The sequence below is a fragment of the Pogoniulus pusillus genome, chromosome 23 (genome assembly GCF_015220805.1).
Source record: "Pogoniulus pusillus isolate bPogPus1 chromosome 23, bPogPus1.pri, whole genome shotgun sequence".
Taxonomy (NCBI): Eukaryota; Metazoa; Chordata; class Aves; order Piciformes; family Lybiidae; genus Pogoniulus; species Pogoniulus pusillus.
The window spans coordinates 11,088,927-11,111,842 of record NC_087286.1 but is presented as its reverse complement, the minus strand read 5'-3'; the positions used below and the strand labels follow the sequence as shown (position 1 = coordinate 11,111,842).

The window sequence follows — 22,916 nt, the reverse complement described above, 5'->3', positions numbered from 1 at the left end:
CTAGCACAGAGATTCAGGCATGCTTCTACTGCACTGGAAAGGCCAGAAGATCTTCAAGATGCATGTAGGATTGCTACTTGAGCTGAGATAAGGGATGGAAAAGAGAGGAACATGTACTGGGGATTTTATGAGAGGTCTGCTTTGTGTTCATTACGCTTAGCTGGTTTTATAGCACGCATTTGAAATGACCAAGATAGAATCAGTAAGAGCTGGAAGTGAAGACAACTGAAATCAGATAAAGCTGTGGTGGTGTCCTTGCTTCTGTTGGAAACTGAAAGTTCTCTCTGACTCTTCTGCATAAGGATGCTATCACATAATAACTGGCAAGCAGAACATTACATTAATGGTGCTTAACACTCTGGAGTGGGACAGTGTCCCTCAGCTTTGTGTTAGAACTTGTCATCCTGTTCTTTATGTACCCAATGTGGTTCCCTTCCAACAGGAGTCAGATAGTGTTGTGAAGTGACAAAGCAGCAGAACACACCTGCTCCACTTGGTGGTCCCACCTCTGGAAGCTAGGGGTTCTTTGTATATTGTTAGCAGTACATATAATGCATGTCATCTTGGTCTTGGCTAGACTTGAGACAAGGAAGAAAGAGGGGAAGGGAACTAGTAGTTAGCAGAATGTGTGTGTTGCTCAGGTGTCAGCACTGTCTATATCAATGAAGGAAATGAGAAGGTGCTTCAGAAGGAAGAAAGGATGAAGAGAGATGAAGTATGAGAGTTGCTGAAGATGGCAAGGGTGTAGAGGGTAATAGTTGGGGTGAAATGGTTTTAAAAACTCATTTACATTGATTTAATGTTTTCTAAACCTTTCAAGCTCACCCTAAACTCCTGATCTTGCAGTGGCACAATTAATTTGCCCTCAACTGCCTGTGGTATATTGAGTCTGAACTAAAATGCACCTGAAATGAGTGTTTTGAGCTGAGAATTTTTAGGCTTCCAAGTCTAAGAAAATAAAAAAATCCTTTTCATTGACTCAGAGATTGTTAATGGATCACATCTGTTGTTAATTGCTTGGGTACCTCCTGATACTCAATAATGACATTTTGGAACTCTTTTTCTGAATTGGTGTGTTGGGGCATTTAGAATGAAGGAGAAATCCAAAGTCCCTCTATTATGGTGCTTGCTTGCTGTGTTAGCTGCTTTAGAGTTTAGTCAGCTAGAAACTGATTAGTTTAAGACTGGAACTTACATTTCAGTGTCTAGTTGGAGATGCTTGTAGCTGTTCTAGAACCTCTTAAAATGTTTGCATTTGCAGAGCAAAGGTTAACAAGTGAAGACAGAGTTCTGTTTTCCCATCTTAACGTGTTCCTTTACGATTTTGCTTGATGGTGAACTAGTACATAGGGAACACTTGCATAGCTGGAAGTTTGTTACTAGCTATATAGCCAGTAGCAAACATGAGAGTGTGACTGAATCACCTGTTGTATAATACAGCAGAACTAAATGTTAAACTGAAGCATTTTAATGACTAGGTGGAAATGAACAGTTGCAGCCAGAAGGTCAGGAAGATTTACGAGAATTACTGAAGAAAACCCTGGAGTTCTGTTTGTCCAGGTAAGCATGTACCTACAGCTGGCAATCTGGGGCACAGCTGACAGCATCCACTACCTGCCTCGGCATCTGTGCCAGTGTATTTCTCAGTTCTCACTTCAGATGGAGTGGAAAGGATGAGAATTTGGAAGAAGTAACATCAATTCCAGAGAATTGTCAGTGTGCCTCTTTAAACTTACCCAAAACTTCTGGGCCTAGGGGATGAAGTAGCAAATACATTGCTGTGAAGGGAGAGTGTCACAGGCAGCTACAGATCAGGTGATTTTTTTTTTTTAATGATGTTACTGAGTTTTTTCCAGATTAATACAGTGTTAAGAGAGCTGCTTGGAAAGCTTAGCTTAATCATTTTAAGATTTGCATTAATTCAGAGTAGGATATTTGCAAGTGCAGCTGTAGGTCCCTTTATATTTTAATATGATTTTTCAAAGAAAATTAAGGGCTCTGAATCGCACACTTTGAGTATAGACAGATGAAAGATGATGGAAGCAGTTTACTTGTACTGAGTTATTCTCAATGCTTGTGTCTGGATGAACATCTTAGTCGCAGCTCTCAAAAGCTAGAAACAATTCCTGATCTGTACTCCTGAGCACTCGGTTAGTGGTCATTTGGAGTTCCAAACTCCCAGTGCTATTGTGTGTTTGTGGATTAATGTGCTGCCTGAACAGTGCTGCTCCATCAAGGGGAAAAAGACACTTTGGTGTTTCTAGGAAGTGAAGCCAAGTGAGTGGGTCAGGCAGTTGGTGAAAATGCTGAGAAGAAATTCAGTGTAGAAAATCACCTTCTACTGTGTGATAATTGCAGTCTCAAGTTTATTGGCAAAAGCTGATTTGTGATATTTGCCTCTTCCTTTTTTCTCTCCAAACAGAGAAAATCTTGCCAGTGACATGTACCTTATATCACAGATGGACAGTGATCAGTATGTGCCAATAATGACAGTAGCAAACCTTGATCATGTCAAGAAACTCAGTACTGATATGGATTTGATTGTTGAAGTGCTGAGATGTGAGTAAAAAACCCCTCAATACTAAGCAGTGCTTTGGTAGCTACTGTAGGACTACTGCTTCGATTTTGGAGTCTCTCTTTCTATCTTGTTGCAAACAGAGCAAGCAGCTTCCAGTTTAGACCATCACAAATGTAGCACTGTGGGTTTATCAAAACTGCTTCACATTTGAGGCCTTGACTGTGGAAATGAGAATAATGTGAACTGAAGTTGTGGGATGTGGTGAGACAGCTGACAGGACTGAAGGGTTGTGATGGGTGGCTAGAGGCTGTTTTGCAGAGACAAAGAAGAGAAGTCACACCTTGTTATGGAGAACTTTAAATGTACATAAGCTGGCTATAAGGACAGTGGGAGGTCTCTAGGTCAGTATCAGGGAAGTTGTATCCAAAGGGGATCTTGCCGTAGGTACAGTAGGTATGTGTTACTGGCCTCTAGATGAAGAAAAGACCAGTGCAACAATATTTGGGTGACTTAAGCAGGCTTTGAGGCAACAGAACCTGATTCTTATGGGTTACTTCAACAAGCCAGATGAGAAACACACATCTCACATGTCATTCATCAAGCTCCCCAAATGTGTAGAGCACTGCTTCCTCATACAAGTGTTAGATGTGCCAACCAGGAATGAAGCACTGCTGGACCTGCTAGTTGCAAACCAAGAAAACCTGCTTTTTAATCCCTCAGTTAGTGATAGCTTTGACTGCAGTGACCACAATATTGTGGAGTTTGGGATCCTGTTGAGCACCCTAAAGGTAGTACTAACGTATTTTAGAGGAGCAAACTTCAGCTTCCTCAGAGCTCAGAGAGAGCCTTTCATGGAGGATGAAGGAGCTAACAAGAATAAATGTGAGGTCTTGTATCTGAGAAGACATAATCCAGGAGTGCAGCGTAGGCTAGGATCTACCCAGCTGGGGACCATCTCTGTGGAAAGGCACCCAGAGGTCCTGGTCCAGGTAATCCCCTGGGGTCTCTTCCACCTGTACTCTGTGATTAAATTCTCAGAAGAGGCTACTGGATGTTGCCACTAAAGTAAGCATAAAAAACCCAACGTGACTCAATATGTGCCTTAGAAGAAAAATCCAATGAATTGGGAATTTCTAGGCTGAGGAATCTTCACACTCTTGTAGGAAGAGCATGGAGATTTTAAAAAACCATGTCTGCTCAGTTTGTCTGAAAGGCTCCTCAGTCATCTTCTGTTGTTTCTTAATGTACATAAATACTTGAAGTTCAGCACAAAAAGCTTTGCATCTTCTGGTGTGCACAGCCATTGTGGTTGCTGACTGCTGAAATACACTTTTGTCTTTTCTCTCTTAGCTTTGCCTTTAGTCCAAGTGGATGAGAAGGGAGAAAAAGTTCGGCCAAACCAGAATCGCTGCATTGTGATCCTCCGGGAAGTACCTGAGTCTACCCCCATCGAAGTAAGGGTTTGCATTTTCAGAAGGAATGCTTCTCACTTGCACTGGGAAGCTAAATATCTCCCAGATTTCATAAGCATATCACATCTCTCACTGCGTTGTTAGTTTTTAACAGCATTTGTAAACCGTAGTCTGCTGTGTGTGTTTGGATAATAAATTTATTTGAGGAGCGTGTGGCTGTAGGAAGACTGTGCACAGCTGGCAGTGTTTGGTAGGGATGCCAACATGCTCTGGGACCGACTTAACCACACCTTCTCAGTGCTCACCTCTTGGATAAATAGCAAATGAAGAATAGCTCTTAAAGTGAAAAATGCCACTGCTGCACCTTGGATCTTGTGAAGTGCTTAAAGCTCTGTGAACATTTTCATAATGCTGAGGGCAGAGGTGTCAGGTGGATAAGGATCTCTGGCTTGTGGGCTGTGTGACCGTGGAGAACCTGATTCTTTGGAGGCAGTTCAACATATCTGATGTAGCTGGGACTAGGACTAGTGGAAAGACTAGAAAAGAACGATTGGGCCATAGATCAACCTGTCTGGAGTTCTCCTGACAGAAAAGGCACAGATTCTTGGTGATGAGCAGATATTTTAATTTCCTGCCTTTTCACTTTACAAGGAAGAATAGATTCCGAGAGTTGCTCTTGATAGCCTTCATACAAAAAGTGCTGCAGTTTAAAAACTTAGGATAAAGGATAAAATAGCCTTAAAAAATAGGAGCAAGAACCAGAATGCTGAAAGACATTGGAGGGAAGAAGTCAGATATGCTCTATCTACATAGCTTTAAGATATCATCTGCTTTTAGCCTTCTAAATGAAGCATGACCTTTCAGAGCCTGCCTAGCTTTCAACAGGACAGGGCTTTGGGGGTCTGGGGTTGGGGTTCTTTTCTGTCACCATTTTGGATGTATTATCTAGTGGTATATATCTTAAGTTCTTAACAAGGAAGTTCTGGGGAGTCTCTTTTCAGAAGAGGTGGTCTGAGTGCAGTGTCTGGGGTGGGGGTGGGGGTGGTGTGTGTTTATATTTGCCAGAGCTCACCAGCTGGGTTTAACAGGACAGGTTCCCTGGTGCAGCATGCTCAGGGTTTGTTTAAGCAGCAAAGTTTCAAATATGCTGTGAAGCCTCCCAACTTGGCTTTTGATGCTGCTTGCCTCAACTCTGCAACAAAACTGAGTATGCAAATGGGTTAAATCAAATGAGGTCCAAGGGTTGTGCTTTGTGTGGACATTAGCTGATTAGGTTTGAATGGATGTAAACCCTGTTTCAGATCCACTTTAACTCAGGTGTCTGCAGATCCTGTATCTCTGGCTTCTGCTATCCCAAGCATGGGGTTTTGTGTGGTTTTGGGGTCAGGGAGAAACAGACATTTTTCTGCACTGCATGCCAAATGTAAGTGCTTTTGTCTTCAAGAGCTTACGTCTCCTGACTTGAAAGGTGCAGGCAGCATCTGCTTGCAGGCTGGCCTTAGTCAATGCTGCTTTGAACATCTTCTAGTTAGCTGGGAGATTGGAGCTGACATCACTGCAGGTGTTCTGAAGTTCTCAGCCCAAAAGTACTTTTCTATCTTAGTTGGAGTTCCAGAGTTCTACACATCAAATGGGTATTTTCTTCTGACTGTCTTTTTTTTCCTCCCACCCTTTTCTTTCTTCTTACCAAACACACTTTCCTTAGGAGGTTGAAGCACTTTTCAAAGGAGATAATTTGCCTAAGTTCATCAACTGTGAGTTTGCCTACAATGACAATTGGTTCATCACATTTGAATCAGAAGCTGATGCACAGCAGGTAAAACTTTTTTTTTCAGAAGCGTTTTAGAGCTTAACAAAGAAGGGTAGGGTGAGGGCAGATGGATGGGTCAGGCACTGTTACAAATGGGTAACAAAGGAAAAGCCTAAACCCTCTACATCAGCAGTGCTTCCCTTTAGCTAATACCCAGTTATCAGCACTGTTAAACATAGCCTCGTGTCCAGGTTTCAGCTGGTGGTTTTGTTTGTGTATCCTGGCATTTTGGTCTGAGCTATACTTTTTTTTTCTACTAAGAACATGGATGTTTTGCACTGGATAACACATATTAAATGCTTCCATCATAAGAAGTAAAATCTTCTTGTAATGCTATTGAGGCACTTCCACAGTGCTAACTTAGCTCTTGCTGAATGCAGATTGCATGCAAGGGGTTTGTGTAGTCCAGCTTTTGCAGACTTTTCAGGAGTTACTGTTAGACCTAGCCTGTCAAAACTTAAATTTCCTTTGCTCTTAATGTAGTTGACAAATTTTATAATTGCTTTTTAAAGGCTTACAGATACCTTAGAGAAGAGGTGAAAACTTTCCAAGGAAAACCAATTAAGGTAAATAGAGCTTGGTCGTGTTCTGGGAGTGTGCATCTGGGTTTTAGGGGGCTCACTGTATTTCCTAATAGAAATCCAAGTGATCAATCTCGGCAACCATTTGATCTGGAGATGGGCTTTGAAGCTGTTGTACTTCTCCTTTCCCTCCTCTATGGCAGCAGTATATCTACCCAAGCATTCCTGCTTTCCTTGAAGGAGAAAGTAGTGACTGACAGGTGTCCAGTAAAAGTTTGAGAGTTTGTGGTTTAATTTGAAAGGCTGCTGTAATAAATAGTCTGATCTCCTTTGCAGGCAAGGATAAAAGCAAAGGCAATAGCTATAAACACATTTTTGCCAAAGAATGGATATAGACCCCTGGACATGAACCTCTACACGCAGCAGCGTTACACAGCATCCTTTTACTTACCTCCAGTATACAGTCCCCACCAGCAGTTCCCACTCTACAGCTTAATTGGCCCACAGACCTGGTCAGCCACACACAGCTACCTGGACCCTTCACTGGTGAGTCTCTGTTGTGAAACAGCTGGTATTTGGTGAAACCTTGAGGTACATGAGGCATGCGTATCTAGAAGAGGGGAGTTTTAAGATGCTGATTCTGCTTGGAGAAGTTGTTCAGAATTCTTCCTGTGGTGTTCGAGGCAAAGTGTTTGAAAATTGCCTCTATTTTTCAGACTGCAGTCTGATTCTCTTCTTAACCTCTGTTTTTTGAGTCAGTTATTTGGTAAAGTTTTAAGCAACTATTACCAAGATAAGTTATCACTGTTTTTTAGTCATAGTTAAAGTCTTTAAGATGTCAGATCTGCAGAACATGAGCATGCATAACACCATTTGCTATTGCTATTTCCTCTATGAAACTCATTTGTACATTCAAAGGAAAATAATTGTGCTAGTGAAGTTGGACAAATTACTATTGAATGTGCTTCAGATTTTGAGATCTTGTTAATACAAGACTTTGGTATGAATCCACAGAAATTCTTCTGCTAATGTTACTTCTTAGGACAAGACACTAATTCACATGTAGAGTAAGTAATGCCCTACACAGGGTGACCTAGCATCCAGGGGTAAGAAGAAACAGCCCTCAGCTGTTCTGAGAATGCAATATATTCCTTAGGTGACACCATTTCCAAACACTGGATTTATCAATGGGTTCACATCTCCAACCTTCAAGCCTGCTGCTTCTCCACTGACCACACTAAGGCAGTATCCTCCCAGAACCAGGCAAGTGGAACCACCTTTGGTCAATATATGCATTTCATTATCTGCCTTGTGGAGTTTTAGTCTGTTTTTTAGTGACATCAGCTAACCTGAAGTACTTGAACCTGATGCTGGGTTAAATGAGGCCAAAGGGCAGATGATGTTAATTGATGTGTTGCTTCTAAATGTAAAGGGACTGTCTGAAAGCTGTTCTATGACTTAGGGTAGTCAGATTAAATACTCTGAGTGATGGCATGTAAATCAGGATTATTCACTGGTATTTTCAGTGTGAAATAGCTTGTAGTAAGGCTGTAGCTGAACATACAGTGAAAATCTGACCTGTTTGAATTAATATTTAGCATTTATCTGAATGAAATAAGCAATAAAGCACTAAAGATCTTGCTGCTTCTGAACTCTGCATATAGCCTTGGGCCTCAGAAGATCTCTCATAGTACATATGTTGAAATGACTTTTGAATTTATAGGAATCCTAGCAAGTCCCATATACGACACACAATTCCCAGTGCAGAAAGGGGACCTGGGCTTCTAGACAGTCCCACAATATTCAACTTTTCTGCTGATCGTTTAATCAATGGCGTCAGGAGTCCACAGACGCGGCAGCCGGGGCAAAGCAGGGCACGGATGCAGAATGCAGCCACGAGTTACACCAAGAGGGAGGTGGGAACTGGCCGCGTGGAGCAGACCAGCGTTGACTCTTCTCCTGGGTTAGGGAGAGGAAGGTGAGTCCAGTCAGTAAATGACCTCTAACAGCCTAATATGCTACTTCTAAACCACTTTGTCTAGTCCAGAGCTGTAGTGCTGTTTTCAGTACTGTTTTTAACTCTGAATGTCCCTCCTAAAAGGTGAAATCTTGGGAAGTACTTCAGGACAAGTGCTAAATCTAGAACAAATGCAGTGGCCTTGCATGCTTTGCTGCCAGATGCAAATCATTAATGGCAACTGATGAGCAGTTTGCAGCTGTAAAAGCTCATCCTCTGTCCTGTCCTGCATCTGTCGTAAGAGAGTTTATATGTATTATTTGACTCTGCCTCTGCCATTGCTGAGCAGATGTGCACCTCAGCCTGTACTGGTAGTGCTCATTGCTGGTTTTTGGTTTGTTTTTTTTTTCAGTCAAAAGGTCAGAACTTTGCCCAAGTTAGGCATTCACTACAACAAAGATGGTGGGCTGGTATGGGGGGAGGAAAAATGACTGCATGCAACTGAGAAAACTATTGTTATTGAATTTGAACACCAAACACCAAGCCAACGGCTTGAATTCCTATCTCCTGTTTTCATCAAGTGCCTTCTGTTGATGTGTAGGCAAGGTTCTGATAATTGCTTTCTTTCCCATAGGAAAAATTCATATGGCTACCGAAAGAAAAGGGAGGACAAGTTTACAGTGAGTGTTCATGGTCATATTCACCTCTAATAAAATTAGGGTAACAAGGCAGTAGTATGGATGTTATGTGGAGTAGCAGGTGAGGTAATTTGTTGCACAACAAGCCACATGTCACAGTTGACTGAAGACAGCAGCTTACAGGAGTTTGCTGTGTCTGGGTAGCAGGAGATGGTCTGTTAATGCAAAAGTCAGGAAAAGTACAAATTAGTCTTTGATAGTAGCAACCCAGGGCCATCTTGGTCAGCATGCTGGTGTTCACATCCAGAGTAAGCTATGTAGCTAAGCTGAAGTTCAAGCCCTCGATTGTTCCTGGTGAAGCATGTGCTGCAGATCCATGTGTTACAAAGGACAGCTGGGGGTGCAGCTGTGGCCTGGCCAGTTAGTTCCTCAGCTGCCTGTCCAGGTAAGGGTGTGCTGACACTGCTGAGAGAGCACAGCTTTGCTAAACTGAAACGTGAAGTGAATACTTGAATAGCCTTCATAGTTCACAGGGCTGAAGCAACTGCTGTATAGAAGCTGATCTGATAAAACCAGACTCTTTGTAGGATTGTCAGTACTGCTTGCTTTAGCCCTTAAAATTCAAGCACCTTTGTAAGGCTGATGTCTTCCTATCACCATTTTTTTTTTCTGCCTTTGAAAGAACAAGGCAGTGGTACAGCTTAGTCTTGTGACTGAGTGGCTGGAGTGGAAGGATTACTGAGGATACCTTTACTGAGCAGAGAGGCTGTTACTCAGCTGGCTTGAAATGTTAGTTGAGCTTTGAAAGCTGGTAGATGTGACAGTTTTGAAGACCTGCATTTCCCTTCTCACAGCACCAGGAATTAGTTGCTTCCTGTGCTGCCAGGTTCCTACTAGGCTCTCCTGACCCATGAATCTTTAGTCTGTACTGCCTAGTAAAGCAGCCTGGAAAAAGGTGAGAGCTACTGCACACACACAATTCTATACACTGGAACTGAGAAGTAATGTCCAGTGAAAGACCAAAACATGTTCTCCTTTAGACTGTGGAAATAGAGAGCAGGATCCTGTTTCTTGTGTGATGCTGTAGTGACTAGATGGTGCAGATGGACACTATGACAACCACTTAGATCTGAATAGGATGATGACTTCTTTCAATTTCATTTTTTAAGAGGAAAGGTTAGAGTATGCATGCTTGCATGGGAAACCATGAACCTCTTGTGACCAGATGGCATCTGAGCACCTTACTCATCACAGGAGGCTCATGTGAGAAATTTTATATGGCTGGCAGCTTAAAACACATTAGAGTCCTGGTCTTGCAGCTTTAAGATGTTAATTCTGCTTGTCTCTTAATGTGTTGGGCTTTTTAGGACTGATCTGTATAACTTCAAATGTTTGTAACAAATAGGAGAGCATTATCTGTTACCGGGCTTTGGTCCCCTTTAAGAAAACGTGACTTGAACCGTGCTTAAAAAAACCAGAAGTTGTTCCTCTTGCAGTTTGAGCTGGACAAGTATAGGCTCTCAGTGACCCTTTGGCAGACCATCTGACTTCTATTTTTAGGGGTTTGCTGCCTCCATTGCTGTAGCACTCAGACTGTGTTCAGAGAGTAGTAGCAGTCCTAGGGCTGCAGCTGTTGTTCCTGTATTTATTCTTTCCCAGCACACTTCCTTTGACATAACCTACAGTTTGTGAAAACAGCTTCAGGGTAGCTTTGTATCTATTACTCTTTGTATGAAGAAAGGTGAAAAAGCAGTAAGTAGTGTAAGTAGTGCAGCCTTTGTGTCCAGAAGTACCGTTCTCATCTTCTATCTGGCCTCTGTCCCTGTGAATATTTCCCTTCTCAAAACAGGAATTGCCCCAAAGACTGCTTTGCAGTTGGTGCTCTGCAGCAGAGGTCATTTTAGCACAGGCCTTAGCACAGTGGTGAAAGAGTTACTGCTTTGTTTACAGCATGGAGGTGAAGTGAATGAGTAACTACACTTCCAGCATGTTACAGAAAGAATTTTGTGTTTTCCCCACAAGTGATCCTCACATGTGATCTTTAGCAGTACTGCTTTTATCTCCTGACCTGCTCTCTGCTTTGCAAGAGAGCTGCAGTTAGCCCACTGATTGATGGCTTTTTGTGGTGGTTTCTTTCTTAGTTAGAAAAATACTTCCTGTTGAAAAGGTTTTAACCTGTCTCTTTATGTCCTTGGGAAGTGACCATATCAATTGATATTAATCAGATGAAAATTGCTGTAATGTACTCTCCATGCTAGCCACGGTGTCTTGCCATTTCTTAATGTCTCAACAGGATACAAGAATCTTGTTTTTATTTGGAGTGTTATCTGCACCAATGGGCTATATAGTCACTGTATCATGATATCTAAACCTGTCTGTCCTCCTTTCTGTCAGTGCAAGTGTCCATCCTGAAAGAAGGGGTCAGCAATAAGACTTTTCCTTACCATAGCAAAAGTTTATGCATATGAAATGTTTAGGGATGTTTATGGCATCACATTTAAATAGTTCAATATGTTAAAAGTCAACAATGGAAAAATGAAAGCATCTTTTCCTTGGTACTGTGTGGCTGTTTTGGGAGGTGGGAAGGGGGAGTGCTCTCTTAGGGCTTCACAGATCATAAATGCAAAATACAGTTTAAAATTCCATGGTTTTTTCTGTCATCCGTTGCGCTAACCTCAATGTATTATTTCTGTTCCAGAGAGGCCAAACACAGTCTCCACCACCCCCAAAACCTCCATCTCCTAGCTTTGAGTTGGGCTTATCTAGCTTTCCTCCACTACCTGGCGCTGCTGGCAATTTGAAGACAGAAGACCTTTTTGAAAACAGACTGTCCAGTGTGGTAATAGGAACGTCAAAGGAAAGAGTGAGTACCCATGGGCAAACAAAGAACTGCATACCTCTTGGCTTCAGATTTGGTGGCTTGTAGAAAAAACTCCTGTTAAATGGGTCAGAAGAAATGTTTTTTTGAGAAATAGCTCTCAAAGGATGTGCCATTACCTTCTTCACTTGTGTCTTGAAATTTGTTGGGTGCTCTTTGAAATGGTGTGGAATAGGAGCACTAGTATCTGTGGGCATTAGCAGAGATTAGAAAACACCCTCTGTCATTGTCTTAGGCTTCTTAACAGACTGAGGTGAAAAATACATGATAAATTTCCCTCCTGATTGAAAATCTGACTTCTGAGTTGTGTATAAAACACTTCAGAGTGACAGAAACAAACCTTTAAGCACTAAAAGAGAGAAGCTGTCCACAGGGTGTAAGTACGCTGGAACCAGAGCTGTTCCCAAAAGCAGCTGGATCCCGGCCTTGTCTTGTCCTAGTGCTTAGAGAGAGAAAAATACACCAGAATGACTTGGCAGCCATTGCTTTCTAGATATAGTAGTGCTGCAATTGAAATGTTCAGTAGCTGTGCATAGATTTCATGCTTAGAACTCTCTCTGTGTTGCCATCTATGAGTGGCAGGATGTTCTCCTCCAGATCCTAATCCTCCTGTGCACTACAGAATAGTCTAGGCTGTGGAACTCCTTATTTTTTTGCTTTCTAGCTCTAATTATCTTGTTTTTTTTTCTAGCTGCACTGTGGCTGAAGAAGCTAACTCTGAATATAACAGTGCAATGCAGCCTGACTAAACACTAAAATCTCTCTTGTCTCATCTCTAAAACCAGGCCATTGCAGAAGTGTTTTCTTTGATGCCTACACATCAGGGTGGGTAGGGAGGGTATTTGTTGGTAAAGAGGAGGGGGCAGGGCAGCCTGCACCTGGAGCAATGCTTGTATAGACAAGCCATCCCCTCTGTCTCCTGCAAGTGGTAATAGGGACAGCTGCATTCCAGGGTTGCACTGAGAGGGGATGTGCAGGACAGTATCATGGGAGCAGTGTTCAACTTGCCATTATCCAGTATTCCACTTTCTATTTACCTGTTATTTCTGAAGCAGTCTTTGATTTTCATTATTTCAGCTTCTAAATGAGAATCCAGCAGTTGCTTTTCCAATGCAGCTGGAAACCCATTGCTCCTCTCACTGCAAATCCAGGCCTTGCTTTGCACTGCCCTTGGTGTGAAGAATTCAGCTCTCTCCCCTGCAGAGGCAGCCTTGCTAGCAGTCAGGCACTGAGTTCTTGACAGTGCAGGAGGCTGTCACTTTAACAAGCTTCCTTTTGACTTCCCAGGTTCTTTCTCTGGCTTGCATGAGCTGCTCTGTCCCATTTTGTGGGAGAGAAGGATTGTGTTCTTTCCCTGTTGGCATCGCTAAGGAATAAGCTGGCTCCAAAGAGCAGTCACGTTATTTTACAAAGGTGTTTGAATTAGCAGCAGAATCTCCCTAATGTGTACAGGCTGCTTTCACTCTTGATCTCAGTGCTTTTTCTCATGTCACCTGCTGTAGAGTTACAGTTGCTACAGGGTCCTACTCTTGTGGGCAGGCCCAGTGTACAGAAGCAGAGTAGGCTGTATAATGTCCAACAGTTATCCAAGCACAGCTTTATGCTCTGCTTTGCAATGCCCTTCTAGAAGTACCTCTGAGGAATGAATGACAGGTGATAATCATGCTGTGGTTTCTAATTGGGAAACTGCAGTGCTGTCAGACCAGGGCTGAGTGTCACACCTCTGCTTGACTTTTAAAGCTATTTGTGCTTGACTGTGCACCTGCACATTTTGATGAACTCAGGCCAGAATGCCCAGCAATTTGCACTTTCAAGCTTTTGCACGCTACTACTCTGAGTAGAACTACAGAAGCTACTTGTTATTTCAAAGAATCCAACCTTCATGGTTTTACTTAGACTAAAGCTAAGCTTAGAGTTCCAGCAGTAATCTCTGCTGTCTGGTGTAAAACAAGGTCATCAAATACCATTTTCCTTTCTAACCGTGTCATCTTTTATGACCTTGGAATGGTGGCTGTGCTAGGGGAAGGGTGGCTATCTTCTTCCTTCTGTGCTTGTGCTCTCCTGCTTCTCTTCCTTGTGTTCAGCAGAATCTGTTCTGGCAGATCAGCAGCCATATGAAAACAGTATCACATTCCAAAGCAGAGTGGTTGTAAGGGTCAAGAACAAGTTTTTCAAGATCTGAAGTCTTTCTCTTAGGACAATTCAAATTTGTTTGTCTTGGACATCTTGGCCTTTATCTGGGAGAACAGCATCACTTGACACTAACAGAATCTCTTGAGGGCTGTGGAAAAAGCCTCTTTTGCATGATAGAAAGTCACACTATAGCGAAATAATGACCTCTAATGACAGTCATATCCTAGATTGCAAAGGTTTTGGTTGGGTTTTGGTGTGGTGTTTTTGGAGGTTAGGATTATTTTAGCACCTGCTCTTGGGATGATACAGTTAAAGACAGACAATTCTTAGTGCATAACTCCAGGAGACTTTTTTGTCTTAGTAGGCTAAGTATGATTATGTGAACCAGCACAAATCTTGTTTTGTCACCAACAGGTGAAAATTCCTAGTTTGGAAGAAGTGATCTTTTTTGTTGTTTGGATATAACCCAAAGGGAGTTAAACTTCCAATTTTCATGAAATAGCTGCAGTGTGTGCTTGTGTTTCTGAGTAACTGCAGTGGAGAAAAGCTTGCTTCTCACAGTGCATACATTTGTTCCTTCTGTGGTTAATATCCACATATAGACCTGCTTGTGAAGTGCTTTGTGTTAATTTTCAGGCAAACCATGTTCATTGGATGTTATGATTGCCCTTCTGTGTCTTTTCTCCTCCTTCAGAACATGAATGTGGATGCCAGTACAAACACTATTCCATCGGGGATTCCTCGAGAGCCCTTGTTGCCAGTTTCTTCTCCGTTGCCCAGGACATTTGAAAGGTCTCCTTCGCCAGTCCAGTCTTCTGAGTAAGCACTTCGATTACTTGCCTCTAGCCAGCTCTGAGTCACGTTTGCATGTCTGTTAGCAGAAGGCTAGGTGGAGCACTGTGAAAAGCTATTAAAATTTTAATCAATGAAGGAGTATTTTGCTGTGTGTTGTAGTAAAGACGCAGAGCTTAATTTCTGAGCAATATCATGAGGATTCAGTCATAACAGTCCTGCAGCAGACATTCAGTGCTGTGTTTTAATCTCTGCAGTTGTTTCATTAATACCTTCTGTGTAGCTAGCTTTCAAGTCTGGAGTGGAGCTGTGATCTTCTTGTCCATACAATAAAGAAAGCTTTCAGTAGGAATTTGTTTGGAACCTGCAAATCAAATGGAGGTGTTTGAGTAATGGGAGCAAAATAACTCAATAACCAAATGGTGTCAAAGTGCTGCAAATTACAGGTAGTGTTAAGCTCCAAGAGAATTTCTGGTTACATTTGATAGCATTTTGGAATGCACTGCTAGGAGATTATAGCTATAGCCTCTTGACAGTAAAAGTTATAGACCACTGCAGTTTAGAATGTTAGATTGTTCACCTACCCTGAAATTTCACTTTTCATGAGCCTTGCTTCCTGCTGGATGCTTACAGGGACTCCAAAGTTGTGGATAAACAGCAGAGAGACACACAGAGCACAGAGAGGCTTTCTTCTTCCACACTCAGTACTGCATGTAAATCGGTACAAGTCAATGGGGCTGCCATAGTAAGTGACCTTCTTACCGCCCTTTCTCTTAACAGTTCACTTTGATGCATTTAACAAGATATTGCTTCCATTGTTACCAGTGTTGCTCAGTCATGTGAGCCTGGCATCCTTACACTGATGTGTTGGTGGCCACACGATGACTTGCGTGATGGAACCATGCAATTAAGAGTGCAAAAGTGCTCAAGATACCTTGGTGAATGATAGCTCTCTTTCTCAATTCCCTTCTTGGTGGTATCCTTCAGGGTAGAAGTCTTAACAGATATGTTGCTATTTGAACCAGAATATTTTGCCCTGTTGCAGTATCTCATTTTGCTGTGCTGCATTTTACCTTGTCTTGAAATTTATTGTCTGTGCAACTTCTCTATGCTTCATCTTCAAGCCCTCACCTGCATATTTTAGCACAGTAGTCCTTTGGGACAAAGACTTTCCCACCTTTCTTTATAAAAGTAGGTATTTTTTCCTCAGGATGCTTCATTGAGCTCTGCTGCCCTGTTTGCTTTCCATTTCACAGGAACTGCGAAAACCTAGTTATGCAGAAATTTGCCAGAGAACAACTAAAGATCCTCCTCCTGTGTTGCAACCCCAGAAAGAACAGAAGCCCAACACTGTAGCATGTGGGAAAGAAGAAAGAAAGCCCACAGAAACAATAGAGAAAAACAGAGAACCTCCTCCTGCAAAGTCACATCCTGGACAACCCAAAGACCAGAGGAGACAGTCAGGACGCAGATCGTCCCCTCCAGCCATTGGCAAACGTTTAAATAAAGAACAGAACACCCCTCCAAAATCTCCTCAGTGAAACTAGCACCTGGGAGGGAGTTGAGAAGAGGTCTGCTTCCCACAAATTGAACCCATGTTCCCACTAAGATACCTGAGAATGAGTTGCTGGTTAGGCGCTTGCAGTGATACTAGGCATGTAACAATGCCTGCAAGTTATTTTTCTGTGAAATACTTTTTCCCCTCTTGAACAACCATTCTATTTTTTCTGGATATTTCTGGATAGTTGTTCTAAACCTTACATTTAGGTTGGTGCTTAATTGGAGGTGAAGCTTAGTGTGATTATTTTTTTTCCAAGATGTAAAATATTTGTCTTTAAAAAAAATCAACTTTTTATGAAGCCTCTCTGTGGCTGTGTGAGTGCAAGCTCTGTGTAGTGAGTTTTTTCTAAACTGTTAAGCAGAAACATGCTGCTGCAGTATTTTTAGTCAACTGGTCTGCAAGTACATATCTGAAGTGTCCAAAAGACTGGTGACAGCAGCTAGTGTGTAGAGTGCAAGGGAGCAGATACCTTTTATCATTTAGTATGTGACCTTGGAGATCTATTGTTTGTTTTTTTATTGGGCTGCTGTACTAAGTGTCAGCAAATGAACTTGCACTTTTAGGTTAAATGAGTAGTTGTTTCTAGCAGTTTTAAAGAATTAATCTTCTTTTGATGTTTTGCACACACAGAATGAATTCTACAGAGACCACAGCAGTCTTTCTAAAAATACTTCCTTTCCTGACTTACTGCAAGCAAGTAACCATCTCCTCACTCCAGAATAAAACTGAGTTATAATTTGCAAATACAAAGCACATTGTGAACAGAAAGAGTGACGTCTGTGAGCTTCTCTGGTGGTGAAGGCTGTTAGTGGGGGTTATCAGGAGAAAGCCCTGGAGCCTTCTTGTGATAACCTTGGCTTCCCTGTGCTTGTAAGGGAGTTAACGGAGTCAGCGCTGTACCTTCTGGTTACCCTGTGCGCTCTCTAGACTTTGTTTTAAACTCTGCCCCAAGTGCTCTTTGCAAGAGTTCATATCTCAGTCAGCCTCACGCTGACACCTTCCTGGAACTACAAGCATTGGCATACAGATCCAAATTGTTTCAAGCCATGAGATAACGGTGTTTGTTTCGTGTGCTGGAGGAAGAGATCCCCGGTGTTTATCTCTGGGATGAGGTTTCTCACACTGACTTAAGAAGTGATGCGCTTTCTGAAGGACAAGGATGCACTAAATTAGCAAGTTTCTAATAAAGCTGAATATAAATTATTTTTGTTTTAAAATGCCTAAACGTTTTCTTTAACTGTTTAAACTGCAGGAAGTTCAGACAAAACTCCTTCCTGCTGACTATGACAGTACAGTTTATTCCACACAAAAAGTTTATTTAAACAACTGATTTTTTTTTTAAAGAATTATTTCCATCCAATATTTAAAGACTTGAATTTTATTTAAACTTGAAAATGACTTTGCCTTAACTTTTGTACAAGACAGCTTAGAGTTCATGAGGTCTGACCCCGTGGAGGGTTAGCGTGAGTGGAATACAGAATTACTCAGTTACAGTATGTATCTATTGTCACTGGTCTTACTGGGTAAACATACTGTAGTACAGGAACTAGCAGCAGTTTTTGTAATATACCTTAAAGATCTTAAACAGTTGATCTTTTTCAGATTGTTGAAAAACCTGTAAATGCAAATAGTCAATACTGTATTAAATATGTGCACTTGGAAGTGTGTGCTTTGCTTGTACAGTTGTAAATAATCAGAACATATAAAAAGGTACCCTAAGGAAAAAAATTCTGATAAAAATTATTGATATTATAAATGTTGCTGTTGAGCTGGATGTAGATAAACTAAATGTTGTGGTTTGAATATTACTTTAATTTGTTGTTTTTTCTTTTTCTTATTTTATTCTGGTGTGCTGAACTGACTCTGCCTCTTCACTGCAAAAGGGAAATGGAATGAAAGTCTTATCTGAAAGCCCTCAAATGTTATCAGAAGTCCTTCTAAAAAAGCAGTTTAACCAATTCAGAAGTGTTCTGCAATGTAAATAGTGAATTTTGACAGTCAAACTAATTCCAAGACATTAATAAATTTGAATTTAATTGGGAAAAACCCTTTAGACTGCTACAGAAACATACACTGAAGCTTACTTGTCTGCTTTCAAGAATATCAGTGCATTCCTTTGTGTATGATTTCTAAAACTGTAAAGGACCTGTAGAAGTTGACTCTTGATCCTGTCACAAGCATCAGTTGGTAACTAGTTGACCTTTTAAATCCAGCTTGTTGTATGCTGCAGAATTGGTCAAAATAGGGCATGCTAGAAGGTGATGATTTGTTTCCTTGTTTAAAAAGCACACTTTGTGAATGCTGTGGGAGGAGATAGGACTCATAACGTCACCAAAACTGCTCACCCAATTCTGTCATTGGACTTCTAATACCTTGCTCCTTTCCCCAGTGGCAGTGAAAAGGGTAGTAAGATGTGTGTATGGTTTAGGCCAGCTGTATGATTCATTTTGTTTGTCTGCTGCAAGTGAGAGGCTTTACCAGCTGCAATCACAAGTGGCTCCTTACAGCCACTGTGTAGTCGTGGTGCTTCCCTGGTCCCTAGGGGAAGCTGCCGAGAGCAGCGGGGTGTGTTGTGCTGTCCTAATGTATTCTGCTGCCATTTGTGCTAGGTCAATACACTGTAATTACTGCTTGCCCAGCAACAGGCTGTTGCATCCAAAGTTTGAACCTTCCTCTGATGTGGTTTTTACAGCTTTCTTTTTCCCACAAAGCAAAGAAGTGACACGCCACGTAGCTGTGTAACATACAACTGACCCTTACTGCATCTTCCTTTGGGATTGGTTTTTCCACTCAGCAACAAAATGGAGCTTTCGGAGCAGAGTTGTGAAGTTGCATGCAGACTGTTGCTATGATACATAGAGAGATTAAAATGTGGCTTTTAAAATGCAAAACCTGCCAAAAGCAGCTAAGTTAAAGGTTCAGAGATACAGTCATGAAAATTGGCCTTTAACCTGGTGTATAAATCAGAACAGGACCTGAGACTCTTCTTTGAGGAACTTATCAAAAGACAGAGGTTCCTTTTAAAACTTCCTGTTGTTTCAGATCAGCCCTCCACCATGGTGCTGTCATTTGCCATCTAGAAATTTGTGAGCAGTGGCAATGTCTTTTACCTGGCTGCTTCATTTTTCAGAGACCTGAGCAGCTGGCATGAAAGGGCCCATGTTTGAGTGTGGTGTAGTGTATCAGGAGCAACATCTGAGTGTAATGGTGCAGACCTATCTCTCGATCTCCTCCAGCTAACTATGGTTAAGGGTTTTTATGTGCTTTGTAACCTGTTACACTAATAGCAGCAGACAATCCAAGAGTTCTGAGGAGACCTAACAGCTGCCAATTCACGAAACAAGTGTAATATGGGAGCCTTCTTGAGGGTTTTTGTTTTTGTTCTTCTTCCATTGAGACTGGAATCAAGCTTACATGTAAACTATCAGTAATTTAAGTTTCCTTTTGTGTCATAAAATGTAAAACTGTCTAATTTGAAAAAAATATGTAGGTTATGAAAAATAAAGATTTAGGCACTGTTGAATTCCTGATTTTTTTAATTAAACTTTTCTTCAGCAGTATTTTTCATTACCTTTTGTGTTTTGATCCCATTTTTGGAAATTATCTATTTCTGATTCGGTGGGGGGAGGGGATTCTTTGCTGTGCAGCTGTCGTAATAATCACTTGAGGCTACCTAGCAGCAGCAAGAACACCTGTAACAACACTGATGACAGCAGTGTCCATCTCTTGGGTTCACTTTTAAAAGCAAGACCCGATAAGATGTTGTGTTTATGACTGCTTATCTCCATTAGTGGGTTTCTCAAATGATTAAATAATGTGTTGTCTTGGTCTTCAGTGTGGATTTTAATGTCTGGGTTAGTTGCATAGCTCTTGAATCCAGAGATGTCCTGGGATTATTTTTGTCTTTGGTTCATTTTAGAGGTTATCCTCATCATGCCTTTAGGAAAGAAAAGCTTCTGGGATATCCTAAGTAAAAAAAAACTATTTTGGAAATACTTGAAATGTGTTCCTTGGGTGTTCTGTGTGTTTTTTCTTCAGCTTTGTCTCTACTTCAGCTATGTCTGACCAAGTTGTAATCTGGGCGTGAAATTAGCATCTCCTGTGCTTTTTAAGTGTCTTGCAAGTGTTTCAGTACTGTTCTTCAGACTGGAAGTTCAGTAGGCTGTTGGGCAGGGTAGATTGCTTGCTTCCATTTCCTCACTGCTTTGTGCTCGGCAGAGTAGGTCACAGGAATAGTCGTGTACGCTGGGCACTGCAAGTTTCTTCAGGTTGTAAAAGTCAGATTTCAGGCTTCGGTGGTGTGAATTGCAGGCAGAAAGACAACTGGCTTTCATTTCAATGTGGTGGAGTATGCTGTTCTGCCCTTGGAACTCGATTTTCTGTTCCTTAGCATGTAAAAACGCATGGACACTTGTCGGCAATGTCACCGTAGTTGTAGCGTGGCTCTGCAGGACCACCTCAGCCTGGGCAAGAACTTGGGTGGTTTTGACACAAGAGAGGGGCAGCAGCGTCCCCTTGGTGCTGGCTTTCCCTAGTGCCAGCTGATGTTGGATGATGGCTGCATCACTGTCCATGTCTCTTTGGTTCCTTCCCTTCTGAGCAGGAGGAGAAAGAGTGGCTCTGGAATGCAGTGCTCACGCAGCTGAGTCTCCAGCCACTGCTCGTGGTCCCCAACCGGCTTCCTGTGTTTGCACCCTAAGGCAGCCTTCGGGGGGAAATTTTTGTTACGGATATTTCAGGGTTTTATACTTCGGAGGCTAAACCGCGCCCTGGTGCTGTTCGTGGTGCCCGGCTCTGCCTGCCGGGGCTGAGGTCAGGCAGGTGCCCGGCTGCGCAGCGCCGCGGGCGTGCAGGTGGCCGCAGGCTTGGCCCCGCCGCAGGCTTGGCCCCGCCGCCTGCGTTGCGCTGGAGGAGCGGTGTGAGGCGGGGCCCCGGTGCCGGCCTGTCGGGCGGTTCTGACAGTGCAGCCCCGCTCGCAGCCTGCACCCATCCCGTGTGTAGTTCCGCGTCCAGCTGAAGCGCTGCAGGCAGAACGTTGTTCCTGTGGAAGCAGCTTTCGGAGCGCTCCCAGCCGCTGTGCCTAGTAAGCCCCACAGCGCCGGCGGGAGCCTGGCCTAGCCCAGCCGCGCCCGCTCCTGCGGCCCGGTCCTGACCGTTAGCAGCGCAGGAGCTACCACACCGCCAGCAGAACGGAGCCAGGGACAGGAACACAGAGGAGAGAGGCACGGTAACGGTCTTGTATTTGTACTTGCCAAAGCAAACAGTATTGGTACGGTTCGCTTAGGACAAAGGGAAGGTAAAAGGGCTTGGCTGAAACGAGGCCTTGCCGGCTCAGGTGAGCGCGGCTCAGCTTCTCCAGCCTGGCCTTTCTCAGCTGTGCTTTCATGGGAGGGCGCTTGGGCTTCTCCTTAGCCTGTTCGGTTGTGTAAATGTTCCAGGTCTTTGGCTGGTGGTGAGAGACTGCTGGAAGTCTCTGTGCAGGGTCTTGTCACAACGGTTTGGGAGCAGTTTGTTTAACAAAATGTGCATGTGCTGTGGGAAGGGAGTCTGAGAGAAAATCGCCCTCTCATCTCCCTTAAATTCAGTTTAGACCTGTAAAGCACACTGAAGCTGGCAAGAGCTGTGGCGTCTACATGGATGGAGTTACTGATGCCTAGTGAAATGTCTGATACCTTCCAGAACTGGAGGCAGTCATATGTACGCTCTTTGTGCAGCTTGAGATGTCAGCCCAGGCACAATGACTGCGGTTCAGTAGGTCTGGTCTGTCTAATTGTCTCATCTCCAAGGTTGGGTCTGCCTTCAGGAGCTTCCAGGAGCAGCTCATAGGCTGTAGCATGTGTGAGAAACTTTTGTTACTCTTCTTCCCTTTTGTTTCTGTCTTCAATTTATCTTGTGCCTAGAATGTCAGCAGGCAGCTGCTGCAGCAGAGTTGGCTGGCAGCTCCCACCAGCCTGCCCTGTGGTGTGGGAGGGCAGCAGGACATGCTCTGTGCTGGGCACAGAGGTTTGGAGATGGTCAGTTAATAGGCTCTGTGGGGGAGAAGGAGGACTGTCTTGTTCAGTGTCGACTGTCAGGTTCAGGGTTCCCAAACTATACTTAATACAGTCAGTTACAAGGTATTTATGGCTGTTTCTGGGGTTATGGCATTTGTCTAAGTTCTTCTTTTATGTTTGTTGGAATGTGCCCGTTCTTCATCCAGGTAAATGCTAGCTCCATCTTCTCTGGTATGACTCATGGTGGTACTGAGAGAAGGTGCTTGCCTTCAAGCCATGGCAAATAAGCACTGGAGAGACTTGCTGATTCAGACAGCAGACACTGAAGTGACTGTTTTTTCTCAGGGGAGTTGGTTCTTGGACTGGCAATCCGATGTTTCCTTGGTAGCAAATCATGTCTCAGACAAACCTTTGTGTTTTACTTTTCATTTGGGTCATTTCTTCCCAGGGAGACCAAGGTTCAGCCATGCTGGCTACTGTTCTGTGTGCTGCTGCATGCCTTTGTCCTGGCCTAGTAGCTTAGTAGCTGCACTGCAGGGGATGCGTGAGGGGATGCATGCAAGTTAGGTGCCAGGTTTAATGTACATTGAGCTTGGGAAAAAAAAAAGATATGCTCTTTGGAAGTGATTTTTAGTTCTGACATGGAAAAGAAAGGAGATATAGGTGCTTCAAGTGGGTGTGGAGTGGGAAGCTAGGGAAATAG

At 42.9% G+C, this 22,916-nt stretch overlaps 1 protein-coding gene across 5 annotated transcripts in view; it reads left to right on the top strand.

Annotated features, from left to right (window-relative positions):
• LARP4B (La ribonucleoprotein 4B) overlaps positions 1-19,743 on the top strand; it is a 49,655-nt gene extending 29,912 nt beyond the window's left edge. For 3 of the 5 annotated variants that reach the window (XM_064162552.1, XM_064162548.1, XM_064162550.1), the window contains 13 exons: positions 1,479-1,560; positions 2,423-2,559; positions 3,869-3,972; positions 5,636-5,746; positions 6,253-6,306; positions 6,598-6,807; positions 7,418-7,524; positions 7,985-8,239; positions 8,853-8,898; positions 11,555-11,719; positions 14,562-14,686; positions 15,293-15,404; positions 15,916-19,743. In XM_064162552.1, the coding sequence (XP_064018622.1) occupies positions 1,479-1,560; positions 2,423-2,559; positions 3,869-3,972; positions 5,636-5,746; positions 6,253-6,306; positions 6,598-6,807; positions 7,418-7,524; positions 7,985-8,239; positions 8,853-8,898; positions 11,555-11,719; positions 14,562-14,686; positions 15,293-15,404; positions 15,916-16,200 (1,793 nt within the window). In that variant the 3' untranslated portion in view covers positions 16,201-19,743. The remainder of the gene's footprint in view (positions 1-1,478; positions 1,561-2,422; positions 2,560-3,868; positions 3,973-5,635; positions 5,747-6,252; positions 6,307-6,597; positions 6,808-7,417; positions 7,525-7,984; positions 8,240-8,852; positions 8,899-11,554; positions 11,720-14,561; positions 14,687-15,292; positions 15,405-15,915) is intronic. The other 2 variants (XM_064162551.1, XM_064162553.1) reach the window with 2 other exon arrangements.
• The last annotated feature ends 3,173 nt before the right edge of the window (positions 19,744-22,916 follow it).